At 37.7% G+C, this 15119-nt stretch overlaps 1 protein-coding gene across 4 annotated transcripts in view; it reads left to right on the top strand.

Moving 5' to 3' along the window:
- LOC124776907 (protein phtf) overlaps nucleotides 1-15119 on the top strand; it is a 192835-nt gene that overhangs the window by 94718 nt on the left and 82998 nt on the right. For all 4 annotated transcript variants that reach the window (XR_007015666.1, XM_047252114.1, XM_047252113.1 and 1 more), the window contains 4 exons: nucleotides 181-361; nucleotides 10916-10985; nucleotides 11102-11242; nucleotides 13617-14118. Coding sequence is in view for 3 of the 4 variants with exons in the window: in XM_047252114.1 (XP_047108070.1) it covers nucleotides 181-361; nucleotides 10916-10985; nucleotides 11102-11242; nucleotides 13617-14118 (894 nt within the window). In the remaining variant the exon portion in view is untranslated. The remainder of the gene's footprint in view (nucleotides 1-180; nucleotides 362-10915; nucleotides 10986-11101; nucleotides 11243-13616; nucleotides 14119-15119) is intronic.

Raw genomic sequence — 15119 nt, 5'->3', positions numbered from 1 at the left:
TTTATTAATCTAATCAGATTTCTCGATAGCCCTATTTGCACAAAATGTGACAATTTATCCTTTACTGTGCAATTACCTATGTGTCTTTCACAAATTTCATGGCTAAAAACTGTTACATTATTTCTGTATTCAGCAAGAAAAGCAACATCATTATTTATTAATTTTTGCTTCTGTCTACAGAGGGTCACAGCATCAGAAGTGATGGTACCAGTTGCCATGATGATCATCCTGAGTGTAATACACTCACAGATAGTATCAACTCATATTGGCCCATGCAGGCAACCATCAAGCCAAAGGCCACGTCGCAGCAAGCGGACACGTAGACGTCATGCAAGCAGCTCACGATCACGCGCTAGTCACGGTTAGTTTCTGACTGATATATCTTTATTAAAGGTGATTTTTTTTCTGTTTGGTTCATAGATAATTGACTATAGAGATAAGGTATTGATTCCAGCAACTCCTGACATGTACTGAGTAGTCTGCTAGAGGATATTGAATTTTTAAAAAAATTAGCATTTCCTCAAACCACTATAGACCATTTAGGTGCTTCGCAAACTTATAATGGTAATTTAGTGTGACAAACTGCGTGTTGGCTTTTCTCGGGTTCTTTGGCCGATGTTTGATAATTTTTCTGACATTTCGCCAGCAGGTGTGGCCGACATTGTTGGTGGTGGACTGGAGCTGAGCTCAAGGCCACAGATTATATGTACCGGGCGTGCCAGCGTCCAAGGGCTTTTTTTGGTCATTTCCAGTGTGGTTCTCCGCTTGCTGCTTACAACAGTTGTTCGCTGCAGCACGGTAATCCAGAATCCGTTCACCTTTAGGCTTTCTTCTTTCTTCCTGAAGCTATTCTCGTGTTTGTGTATTTCTATAGCTTCTCTGAACAAGTGGGTGTGATAGCTCTTCTCTGCAGCCAGAAATTTTGTGTCGGTGAATTTTACTATGTGATTGACCTCACACAGCGCGTGCTCTACCACAGCCGATTTCTCCACCTCCCCCAGTGTACAATGCCTCCCTTGCCAATCTGATACACTCTTTCATCTTCTTTGTCAGTTTATAAATAGTCTTTACGTAGTGTTTGCGCAACATACGGCTGATTCCGTCCATCACTCTGGGAATTGTAACTTCCCCTTTTATATTGATTTATTGTTAATGAATGATGCTCAGGCTCCGGCTAGCTTGCTGTAGAATGTTTGTGAGGAAAGTCACAAAAAAGAATTGTCTTGCTGCACTATATATTATTATTATTATTATTATTATTATTATTATTGGTGTTTTGCCCTTAAAGAGCGCATTTGGACTAAACTACATGGCCAGTTCCTTTTGCTGCCTTCCTTGCTGCCCAAACTTCCCTCATTCGCTCGCTGTGTTTCTGTTTCCGGTCCTCTGTCCATGCTTCTTGTCGGCTTCGTGTCTTCGGCTTCATCTTGATTGCCTTTTTGGTTGCCCATATTTCTTTTATCTTCTGGCTGTGATCTTGCTTTCGTTCTTCGCTCCATTTTATGCCTGTTCGTTTGTCGCATTGTATCTCGTGTAGTTTACTTTTCTTAATGATGTTTCTGAACTTTATTCTGTCGTTTATTGTGTCTGCTGTTATGTTGAGCTGCTTCAGGTCGTTTTCTACCTCTGCCACCCATTTGTTGTTTCTAGTGGTTACCCAGTCAAAGATCTGTTTGGTCAGCCTGTGTGATGGCATTCTGTATAGGTGTCCATAGAATTGTAGTCTGTGTTTTCTAATCTTTTCTGTGATTGTCTCCGTATGTTTGTACAGTTCCTCTGTAGGTTTCTTGATCCATATTCCATTGTTGTTAGTTGCGCCAAATATTTTCCTAAGTATTTTCCGTTCTACTTTTTCTAATTGTCTGATACGTGTATGCCCTCGGATTAGTGTGGTCTCTGCTGCATATAGTGCCTCGGGGAGCACCACCGTGTCGTAATGGCGTAATTTGGCTTTTTGTGAGATAGACTTCTTGTTGTAATGATTCCACACTACTTTGTATGCCTTGTCCAGTTTAGTCTTTCTTTCTTCATTTGAGTCTCTGTTATGTCCACTCATTTGTAGTGTTTCACCGAGGTATTTGAAGTTTGCTGTTTTGTAAATCGTGCCATACTTTGTGTTCAGAGATGAGAGTTTCTTTGTGCTCATAAACTGTATCTTTTCGTAAGAGATCTGTAGTCCAGTTTTGGAAGCGATTTCGTGCAGTTTTTCAATAGCGTCTTTTGTTTCCTTTATACCTTTCGTGACAATCGCCAAATCGTCTCCAAAAGCCAGGCATTTAATCTGTAGGTTTCCTAAGGTTATCCCCTGTTGTGATGTTTCCCATTCTTTTATGACCTTATCTAACACCAGATTGAAAATGAGAGGTGAGAGGCCATCGCCTTGTCGGACACCTGTGCGAATTTCGAAGGGCTCTGATAGTTCCCCACAGAACTTTACTTTGGAGGTTGTGTTGGTTAAAGTTTGCTCTATGATAGCCCGTGTTTTGTTGTCTACTTTGTATTCTGCTAGAATTTTGAAGAGAGTTTTCCGGTCGATAGAGTCGTACGCCTTTTTGAAGTCAACAAAGGTAATGATCAGGTTCTGTTTGTGTTGTAAAATCATTTTCAGGTTCCAAATTTGTTCCGCACGAGACCGCCCTTTACGGAAGCCTGCTTGGTATTCCCCAATCAAGTGGTCGGTTTGGCATTCTAGTCTGTTCAGTAAAGCTTTAGAGAGGATCTTGTATGTGACCGGTAGTAGGGATATTCCTCTGTAGTTGTTCGGGTTAGTCTTGTCACCTTTTTTGTGTAGTGGGTGTATGAGGGCAGTTTTCCAGTCATCAGGAATTTTCATGGTCTTCCAAGATCCTGTGGATGTCTTTGGTGAGTTCTGGGTCTTGTAACTTCCAGATTTCCGCGATGATGCCATCTTCTCCTGGCGCTCTACGATTCTTGAGTGACTTTATTATTTCTTTAACTTCTTCTAGAGTTGGAGGTTCACTATCAGGATTGTATGTGCTCGTTTCTGTCATCATTTCTTCCATGGGGGGGTCCGTGTTGAGCAGTTTTTCAAAGTACTTTGCCAGAATGTCACAATTGTTTTTGGTATTGGTTTCTAGGGTTCCATCCGGTCTTCTGAAGGATAAGTTGGGTGGTTGATATCCAGTCATATTTTCTCTGAACGTTCTGTAGAAGTTTCTTGTATTGTTCTTCATGAAGTCTGATTCGATCTCTGTCAGTCGCCGTTTGTCATACTGTCGTTTTTCACTGCGAATGATTTTGCTTGATTGCTTCTGTGTTTTCAAGAAGTTCATCCAATTCTCTTGGGATTTATGGCAACTAAATTTTTTCCATGCACTGATTCGTTGGTAAATAGCTTGGTCACATGTGTGGTTCCACCAACGGTGTTTCAGTGTTCGTGGTGCTTGTGCTAGTTTCATGGCCTCTCGGATTCTTCGTGAAAGTTGTGTCCAGTCTGTCGTTTTCTCCATTTTAATTTTGTGTAATATTTGTGTCTGGTTTAAAGTAACGTATTCTGGATCTGGTCTAACCATTTTGTTCTTCTGGAGCTTTGCAATGGCGAACAATGAAATGCTGGAAAAATGTATTTTTTCATGTATTTATGACGTGCGTGGTCAATTCTTACATTCTGTACAAGAAACTTTGGCCTGTCTCTCACAATTGAACCAGCTTGTTTACTTATATGGTGAACCTGGGGAAACAAATACTCGAGAAATCAGGTGATGAAAAGCAGGGTTCAGCAGCAAACAGGCTGAAAGCAAGGCATTTCCCCACTCACGTACCATTGACAAAAAGCAAGAAGTATGCATCAAGAAACTGCATTTTTTGCTCTGAGAAGGGCACATGCAGTACTGGCAAACTAGTGAAAAGGCAGAGCAGATGGTGGTGTGAAGAATGTAACGCAGGATTGTGTCAAGCAATATCACATAGAGACAAATTTTGCTCAATGAAAAGAGTTGTATAAATTCAATGAAATAGTTTTGTACATTTATTTTTTAATAAATTCTGATTTATTGCAATTACAAACTTTTTTCTTATCTCTGAATCTTCTAATTATCAAAATATAATGATTCTGTAAATATGGGATATCTTTCAAAAAACTTTAAACAGATGTTGAGGTATAGGATGAAAATACAAACATCAATTAAGAGATTTTGCTTTTCTTCATTATCTTTTGGTCAGGAACCATGCAAAAAAGGTGCTGAAGTGTACTACTTCTAAGGGATTGCAGCAGTCCCTGTGGCCAGACTGCAATGTGTTGAACATTTGGAAATGCCGATCTATTAGTTAAAAAACAAAAGATGAAATAATCTATTCATATTGACTGCTAGTGTGTCAAAAGTGTATTTTTTGTTACAATATATAGATGTCTTTTGGATGGTGCTCACCATTCAAACATTTCACACAAATTCTTATTCCACTATTGACAAAATTAAGTAGATGAAGATTTAAATGAAATAATAATAATAATAATAATAAAGATTTTATTGTCTTTAGGCCATTACAGCAATTGACAACGTCAAATGAAGTTACAATTTATAATACAGTGTGATAATATATTTTAGCCTATATTACAATAGATGTACAGTGGGTCATCTGTTGGATTACTGCATTTTACAGTTGAAGAATTCATTGATATCATAGAACGGGTGGGCAATAAACCATTCATGCAGTCTTTCTTTGAATGTATGTTCAGGAAGATCCTGTATGGCATGTGGCAGCTTATTAAATAGCTTGTGCCCTGTGACTTCATAGCTATTTATTGATTTTGATAGTCTGTGGTAAGGCGTGTATATGTGTTTGATGCTTCTTGTGTTGTAACAATGTACATTTTCTCTACGTTTCACATCTTGTAGGTTCTTCTTCGTAAAGATTAAGACATTGTATATATAGAGGTTTATTACAGTCATAATTTTTTGTTTAGTAAATAAGGGTTTGCAGTGAGCCTTATGTGAAGAATTTGTAATTATCCTAATGGCTTTCTTCTGCAATAATAGGATGTCATGTATATGACTACAGTTACCCCACAAGATAATGCCATAGGATATTATACTCTGGAAAAATGCAAAATAAGATGATCTGATGTATGTTTCAGGTACACAATTTCTGAGTTGTCTTAATAAATAAATTACTCTAGATAGTTTACTACTAATATAGTTTACATGTTGGCCCCAGGATAACTTTTCATCTAAATAAACTCCCAGGAATTTAACAGAAGTAGGGTCATCAGATAGTGGCTTGTCTCTTAGAGTGAAGATTATCTGCTGAGTTTTATTTTCATTTAGCAGGAAAGCGTTTGCTCTGAACCAATATGCTGCATGAGTGAGTGTATTTTCAGCACAGGTTTTAAGATCATTAAGATTGTTACTGCTATGGAGAAAAGTCATATCATCTGCATACAATACAGTGGTGGATCTAATAAACGAGGGGAGGTCATTGATCATTATCAGAAACAGGAAGGGCCCCAGTACAGATCCCTGAGGCACACCTACTTTAACATTTTCTATGTTTGACATTTCCTTACCAACACAAACTACCTGTTTACGGTTGTTGAGATAAGCTTTTAATAGTCTGAGACTGTTTTCTTTGATGCCGTAGAATTCTAGTTTCTCTAGTAGTGGCATGTGTTCAACACAGTCGAAGGCCTTGCTTAGGTCACAGAATGAGACCTGAGGAAAGCCTTTGTTCTCAAAAACTTTGAGGGTGTAACTGACTACCGTGTTGATTGCATCAATGGTCGACACATTCTTCCTAAACCCGTATTGTGTAGCATTAATTATTCCTAGATTCTCAAAGTGAAATGATAATTGTTGGTACATGATGCATTCTATTACCTTGGAGAATGCGGGTACTATTGAAATAGGCCTGTAGCTAGATGGAGAGTCTTTATCTCCCTTTTTGTATACTGGGACGATCCTAGACAGTTTTAACTCATCAGGAAAATATCCCTCAAGTAAGCACTTGTTTATGCAATGGTTTAAGGGGTAGAGAATGCGGTCACACACTTTTTTTAGCAGGTTGCATGATATGCCATATCTAAGCTATCAGATGATTTCAGTTGTTTTATGACCCCTTGTACATATCTAGGCAATACTTCGGAGAAGGTTACCATGCTTGTATTTAGTGACTGTCTACCCCAATTTTGGGAGAGTAACTCTGATGGACTAATGTCTAGTTTGATAATTGCGTCTCCTATTTCTTCCACTGAATTAATAAAAAACTCATTGAGTGTTTGTGGTGGGATATTAATTTTGTCTTTTTTAGTATCTCTGGCAGCACTGTTAATTACTTTCCAAGCGGTTTTGCATTTATTGGTGGAATTATGTATACTGTTGGCATTGTAGGTTTTTTTGGCTTGGAGGATGGCTTTTTTGTATTCATTCCTGCATTCCACATAGGCTGATTTGGCACAGTCAGACTTCATACTATTGTATATGTTGTACAGTAACAAAACTTGTTTCTTTAGATCTGTCAGCTGTTTAGTGTACCATATATTTTGTCTGTTTTGAGATCTGGATTTGTGGCTGCTGTCCATTATTTTGATTTTCTTTATGGGAATATTATGGTTAAATAGGGTCAAGAATGCATTAAAAAATCTATCAAATATTATTTTGGCTGGCAGGTCATTGCTTGATGTGTAATGTCCATCGACACTACAATGGCCAAACCAGTATCTGTCAGCAAGGGAATTACGAAATGTGTTAATTTTATCCTCAGTTGTGGGTCTGGTAATCACAACTGTTGGGACAGGTCTGTTTGCATTGCTCCTATTGAGGGGAATTTTACTTGCATAATTTAGAGATACGGAGTCATGGTCAGAGAATGGGAACACTACAACTTCGCATGTGTTTTCAGTGGTCTTGAAGTTTACAAAGATGTTATCTAAACATGCTTTGTTTCTTGTGGGCCTGTTATTAACATGATGTAAATTGTATTGTCTTAGTAAGTTTTCCAGATCTGCAACACTACCCTTACATTTAGTAACATCAAAATCAGCATTCAAATCACCTCCTATTGCAATATCATAATGTAGCCATTTAATATTACTTAATTCACTCAATAGCATGTCCATTTTTTCGAAAAATATGTTAATGCTTCCCTTTGGTGATCTGTACATGGATACTACTATTAGCTTATGACTATTGATGATTATACCCGTAACTTCAAAGTGCTGTTCATCACACAAGGAATTTAGGTCTAGTTTGGTTATTGTACAATTGAGTGACTGGTTGGAATAAATTGCCACACCACCTCTAATGTGCTCTTTCCTACAGTAGCTATCTGCTATACTAAAATTGTCAAATTTGGCAACTGCAAGTTCATTCTCATTAGCCCAGTGTTCACTCAGACAAAAAATATCAAACTGGTTATCAAGACCAAACTCATTTATGGTAAGTTCTTTATCTTTCAGTCCTTGAACGTTAAGGTAACATATTTTAAGATTCATGCTCTTATTGCTTACACACTGAACACTATGGTGATTGGTTTTCAAACGTTTTTCAGGGCTTATCTTTTGGATTTCTGCCTCTTGTTGCCTTTTACTAAAAAATTGTTCACTTGGAGTGGTAGCACATCTACTGTTGTATACCTACTCTTCCCTCCTTGTGATGATATTGTAGATGAAGCTGCTACTAGAGGAATTGATGGAACTGCTGTTATGGTGTCAGGAGGCACTGTTGTGGCATCTGGTGACTGAGGAGATAAGGTGGTTGCTTCTTCTTCTGCTGCTGTTGAATCTTGCTGGTGAAGTGTGATAGGTACTGCTGCTGCTGCTGTAGGCATTGTTGTGGCAACTGGTGACAGTGGAGATTTGGATGTTGCTTCATCTTCTGCTGCTGTTGAATCCTGTAGATGAAGTGTGGTAGGTACTGCTGCTGCAGCATTTGTTATGTGTGTAGGTACAATTGCTGCTTCCACCTGTACTTCTACTGCTGCAATAGAAGTAACCATTTCTTCAGGCTCTGCTTGCGTCAAGCAAGGAACTGGAAGAGCAGCAATTACTTCTTGGTTGTCAGATGCTTTCAGTATCATGCTGATGTTTTGGCACAGAATCTTCTTGCCTCTGTTATTAAGGTGCATGCCATGTCTCGTGTAACAGTCTCTTTGCAAGGAGTCCATACTTATAAAATATGCATTTTGGTAGGCTCTGCAAATCGTTGAGTATTGCCTGTTTGCTTTTATGATTTCCACGTTCACACATGACCATTCCGAAAGGTCATGCCTATGTGGAATTCCGACTACAAAAACTGATTTCTCTCCTGTTGAATTTAGTATTACCTTAAGGTTTTGTGTTGCACTGTGGAGGTCGTTTTTATATACATTATTGGCTCCAGCTATGACGACAATATGACGATCATTTTCAGTTTCTATGTTTCTAACGAGTTCTTGGATGGGTGCACCTGGTTTGACAATACTAGTTGCTTGTATACAATGACTGTAACGTAGTATTTTTGCGATCTCACGTCCATGGCTATCGGAGAATATTTTCACTTTGAGTTTGTCTTCACGTTTATTGCAGAAGTTTCTTCTCATGTGCTTGTCACTATATAGATTCGGCGTGTTGTTGTCGTCACAGTTTTCCGTGGATTCCACATTTATATCTGAATCTAGTGCATGAGAACGGTTTTTTGTTACCACAGTAATTCTACAGTCACTGGGTTTCACACGACCAACCCTTTTTGGCATAGTAAACATATGTTGCCTTTTTGTTTCTGCCTTTAGGCCTGTATCCACTTCAGAGTACTCGTTTATTGTAGGTAGGACACTGAAACTGCTTTTATTGCCGCGGTTCGTTCCATTCGTTGTATTTATCACCTTTTCGCTTCTTTCTTCCGTGATCATGCTAGTCCTGTGCTCCCAGTTCCGTGTTTTACTTGCTTTGGCGATCGGGATATTACGCGCCTTTTTCAGTTCGGCATTTTCATTTTCTAAATGCGCAATGTCCCGTCTTAGTACATCTACAATTAATTGCAGGCTTGATACACATTCATTTAGCTTCACTATTTCACTGTTATAATTTACGTATGTTCCGTTTTTCACCACACAACTATAACTTTTGTTCACTTTCTCACTATAAACAACTGTACCGGACGCCATGTTCAAGAGATTATAAATAAAATGTAAGTCCAGCAAAATGAGGAACAGAAACAATGAATTGAGTCACATGGACAAAAATATAAGATGATAAAACAGAAGAAACTGAATGAAAGTTAATACATAATAATAATAATAATAATAATAATAATAATACTCCTGATGTACCTATAGCTGCTTTTCTTTTCTTCAAAGGTTTCTTTAACTTGGGTATAAGTTGTATCTGTGCACACATCTGCTTTGCATGCATTTTTTATTTGTCTACATTCCCTGTTGCCTATTTTGTATATATATTTTTATATTATCTCCTTTCAGCAGTTTAAATTACAAAATTAATTAAATATATCATCGCTCCACAAAATGGCCATATCTACTGAGTCCCCTTCCGTCACCAGCTTTTACGTAACTGCCTTGCCAAAATACCCACATAATATGATTTAGTAATAAATCTCATTGTTCATTGATGCAGCTTTCCACACTACTCTTATACTGTGCAGGTGTCATCACCTCTGAATAACTACTGCAACCTACATCCTTTTGAACCTACTTGCTGTATTCATCTCTTAGTCTCCCTCCACAATTTTGATCTCCCCCCCCCCCCCCCCCACACACACACACACACACACACACACACACACCTTCTTTTAGCGAAGTTTTGTCACAAATTTCTTTTCTATTCAGTACCTCCTCATTAGTTACGTGATGGAACCATCTTACCTTCAGCATTCTAAGTTTACTTGAGAGAACTATAAAATTACATACTATGGATAGCTAGTACTTCCCTTCAGGAAAGGAAATTCTCACTACTACCAATAGATACACATAGAAGTAGAAGAAACCGTCCCAGCTTTCAGAAGTAATTGTTCCTCCCTTGGAGATGAAAGAGAAAAGTGGTGAAGGTAGAATGGGAGGGAAGGTTACCCAGACTCTGTTTACATATCTTAAATAAATGGAACCAGTGTTCTAATCCTTTAAGAAGAAATGTTGGTCAGCTGCTCATAAGAAAGAACAAGATCTGTGTATAATTTTAATATGAAAGATTGAGACTGAAGTTTAAAGTGAAAAATAATTATGACGGAGCATTTGAAGGAATGTGACTCATTAAAGGGGCAAAAGTAAGTGTGATTTGAAAGAAAAATTAATACAAACATTTATGAACCCATTAAAATCAAAAGCTGATATTGGCAAACAACAGCCTGATTAACTGAAAAATTTTATACGATGGTTGGTTATAAGATGATCAGGAAATGGGTAGCAGTTTTTATACAAAATGAAGGGTACCAAATTATTTTTTTCATGTATTCTGGTTAAAGTGAGCTCTTATTCAGTGTTCCGTGCAAGTAACAAGGAGGGTGCTAACACCAGCTCCAGTGGATAACATTGAAGTTAAACAGTGGAATGTTCATGTTGGAATATCAACAGTATTAGGAAAAGGATAGATTGCAACTCACCGTAAAGATGACCTATTGAGTGCAGACAGGCCAACGAAAAGGCTGTTACACATTCAGCTTTCAGCCAAGCTTTCTTCAGAAAAGATAAAAAACACACACACACAAGCAGACAATGCACACATGACCTGCAGTTTGGACCATAGCTGTGTGTGTGTGTGTGTGTGTGTGTGTGTGTGTGTGTGTGTGTGTGTGTGTGTGTTGAGTGCAGACAGGCCAACGAAAAGGCTGTTACACATTCAGCTTTCAGCCAAGCTTTCTTCAGAAAAGATAAAAAAAACACATACACAAGCAGGCAATGCACACATGACCTGCAGTTTGGACCAGAGCTGTGTTGTTTATATCATTTATAAGAGATTTTGCTTTTCTTCCAGGATCTGAAAAGACTGAAGACATAGATGACCAGACACTCAGCAGTTACCAAAAACGGCCACTAATTAGGAGGTACGTTCCCATTATAGTGTTATGTGATCTCAATTTGTTATGAAGGACATGAATTACAAGACGTCCACTTAAGAAATATTTTATTTAAAAGTATAAAAAGTATATATGTATTTTAGGTTTTCATCTGATGATGTAAAGAGGTCTACAGTTATGTGGGACATTTCATGCAAACAAAAGAAAAAGCCTGATTTGTTAGGGAAACCAAAATCTGTTGGAGACAGTAATAGTCCCTCTGAGAGACAGCAGCACAGAAACAGGTTTGTATTACATTCTCTTGTTCTCTGAGCATTGGTAACTGTGACATTAATCCCTCAGGTTTTAAACTGTGTACTTGTGTGTATTAGTTAACACAATTGAATTGAACTTAGTGTGATATATTTTATAAGGAATCTCTTTGCAAGTAAGAGTCCACTCTTTATCATATCATCTTATTATTGTACTTTGTATTTCCTTGATGGTTGAAAATGCATTGTAAACATTTTAGCACTTGGCTTTGCTTCAGGTGATTCCATTTGTTTTCTGAATTTTTACATGTATGCTGTCCCACCTTAACTTCGTTTCCCTTTTGTATTGAATTTATCACCAGTACCTTCCTGAACTTTCAACTGAGAACCAAGAAATTTGTCTGATATTAAAATATGTGGCTCTGAAAAATCCCCTCTATCACAAATAAGATTTTTAGGCCCGTGGGTCCTGGACAACTTAAAATGCCAAACACACATCAGCAAAACTAACAGAAAGCTGAATCAAGTTGCAACACTTTATGCAACTTTGTATACTGCACAAGCCCAGGTATTGTTTGCAATGTTTACTGTGTGCAGTTTCATCATATAATAAAGTATGCTGTCATACTCTGGGGAGGCTGCCCGCATATCTAAGACATTCCCTTCAATCTGAAGAGTGCTGTGAGAGTAATGAATAGTGCAAAGTCAGTTGACGGCTGCAGGCCTCTCTTCCAAAAGTCAGTCTTTTATGTGTTAGAAATGTGCAAGTTTGAATAAAACATCATCACAAAATTTAGCAAAAATGTGTGTCTCCATGATCACGGTACAAAGCAGAAAATGAGCCTCTAAGTGCAAAGAATACACACTTCTGCCTACAAAAATTCACCATTTAACTAATGTATTCAATTTTATAACAGTCTGCCATCAGAAATAAATACAAAAATTATCCTCTGTTTAATAGGAATTTGAAAACCTACTTTCTTGATCATTGATTTTACACTGTGTCTGAATTTTTCTCCATGTGTGTGTAAATAAATATAAAATTGATTGCAGGAATCATTTTTGCAAAAGAAATAAACACTAATGTAAAATACGTGTACAAAATGTTACGTGTTTATACCATCTGCAGCAATACTAAGTGTGCTGTGCTGTATTTTACCACTGAGGCGGGGGGAGCACCCTCACAGTTGTCTTGTCCAGCATCGTTATGTGCATGTTCTATCCAAGAGTGATTCAAAAGACAAATAAGTAAAATAAATATTATTCATTCATGTCCCAGTTGATTGTCCTAGGGCAAAGAACAATTTCAATGCTTTATTCTCTGCTGTTCAGTTATTTTTCCTCCAGAATTTTTTGCTCTCTCTCTGTGTATGTTCTCTCCTGCCCTCCCCTCAGACCACTTCATTCCAGCCTCCTCCTTCCTTTAGGGTTTGATACATTCTTCCTAAATAGTTGTTGTGGTCAGAACCACCCCAATGACGATGACGACGACCACCACCACCACCACCACCAACACCACCACCACCTTTCCCTCTACTTACATCCATCTCATCTGGCTTTTCAAATACAGTTCTACTACTATTTATATCTTTCGTTATGTAAGTGTTGTGGATAAGTAATAGTACCTATATCGAGACAGAATAGGATGCAAATCCCAAATATTAAATTAGTCATGTACTCCTTCAAAGAAGCTACCTTCTTCTTGTTTAAAACTGTATCATGTGGTCCTAATAAAATGTGAACGGGGACAACACTCTCTTTGTAACTCATTTGGAAAATCATTACAGCCTCTCATAAGAAAATAAAATATTGTACCTTGTTCAGAGTTTAGTAATAATTTTTACTTAAAATCAGCATGTTTATATATCCACATGTGCTAGTTCAGTATAGAACCCTAATTGAAAATCTGTTGTTCAAGTACAACAACAGCTTGTACAATGATGGGATTTAATGGTGTTTCTTGAAAGTGTCAATTTTTAAACAGAATTCTTGCTTATTGTTGTGGCTAGTTCATAGTATCTCGCATGTCTAATTCACTTGTTCAAATGTCATGTAATTGTTCGATTATATTCAATATTGTATCAAATACTAGTATCACGTGCCCAGATCTAAAAATAAATCTGCATGCGACTTCAATTGCCAAAGCTTCATCTGTAAATCTAAGACGATCCGTACATTGCTCTATTACACAATGTAAAAATGTTGACCTCCGCAGTGATGGATTAGTCTGTGGATGTAAGATGACCGCGTAAATTTTAAATTAAGAGTTTGGGGAAAAATTGTTGTATAATCAGGTCATCACAGTATATAAGAGACAGACAAAATGCTTCTCTCCTCCAAACACTTCTCATATATCTGTCTTATATTTTGGGTGCATATGCATCAAATGGTATTGTCATTATTCCAGGCAAGGACACACAGACAGGGAAGCCCAGAACCATTGCAAAGTGACACCTTTGGATGATGATGGTTTTGAGAGCTTAACAGGTAATGGCTCAAGTGAGAATGGTGAAGAGGCTGTTGAAGAAGGTGATGATGTAGAAGAAAATAAACAAAGACCCAGTTTAAATAAAAAAGGTGAAAATAGTTTTGCCAGCAGCTTAAGCAACAGTGATTCAAAGACAGAGTTGAGTCAACAGTCTGCACTCAGTTGTGTGTCTAGCGAAAAAAATTCACCGGATTCAATTTGTGATATTACACCAGAAACATTGCCTGGGCAGTCATACTGTCATCTATCAGATACTCCTGAAGCAGCTGTCCCAACTTGCACAGAGGATCTGAGGAAGGAGAAACAATTCAGGAACAGTTGGTCACCAGAGATTATCACATGTCATAGCTATGTTCCTGATGGTAATCATGCTGACAATGAAACAGATGGCTCCGATACTGAAATAAGGACTCCTGTTCAGGTAAGAACAAATAATCTTTCAACTGTAGTTGTCAATATTATTATTATTATTCAAAAATAAATATGCATTGTTCAGTTTCAGTGGAATAAGTTAATTGCTTATGTCTCAAGTAATGGGGGCAATTCTTCCGGAAAACCGGAACTCTCAGAGAATTACATTTTATGTGGAAAAATCAGAGAAATAGTAGAGAATTTCATAAAATCTCGGGGAATTCTGCCGTTTTAACCTAGCACTGAAATTGAATTTATTGAGTTTTATATTCACAAATTTTAAAATACTGGATATCTCAAAGTACTGGGTGATCAAAAAGTCAGTATAAATTTGAAAACTTAACAAACCACGGAATAATGTAGATAGAGAGGTAAAAATTGACACACTCGCTTGGAATGACATGGGGTTTTATTAGAACCAAACAAATTGCTAGATGCGTGAAAGATCTCTTGCGCGCGTCGTTTGGTGATGATCGTGTGCTCAGCCGCCACTTTCGTCATGGTTGGCCTCTCGCGTCCCCAGACCTCAGTCCGTGCGTTACCTGAAGTCGCAAGTGCATTGTGATCGACTGACATCTCTAGGGATGCTGAAAGACAACATCCGACGCCAATGCCTCACCATAACTCCGGACATGCTTTACAGTACTGTTCACAACATTATTCCTAGACTACAGCTATTGTTGAGGAATGATGGTGGACATATTGAGCATTTCCTGTAAAGAACATCATCTTTGCTTTGTCTTACTTTGTTATGCTAATTATTGGTATTCTGATCAGATGAAGCGCCATCTGTCTGACATTTGGTGAACTTTTGTATTTTTTTGGTTCTGATAAAACCCCATGTCATTCTAAGCATTTGTGTCAATTTGTACCTCTCTATCTACATTATTCCATGATTTATTCAGTTTTCAAATTTATACTGACTTTTTGATCACCCGTTATGTTAATTATATGAATATTAATCCATATCCATATAAATTATTGATGTTTAAAAAACGATTAAACTGCTGT

The sequence above is a fragment of the Schistocerca piceifrons genome, chromosome 2 (genome assembly GCF_021461385.2).
Source record: "Schistocerca piceifrons isolate TAMUIC-IGC-003096 chromosome 2, iqSchPice1.1, whole genome shotgun sequence".
In the NCBI taxonomy this organism is placed as follows: Eukaryota; Metazoa; Arthropoda; class Insecta; order Orthoptera; family Acrididae; genus Schistocerca; species Schistocerca piceifrons.
The sequence above is the reverse complement of the archived record's forward strand: the minus strand, read 5'-3'. Positions and strand labels throughout refer to the sequence as shown.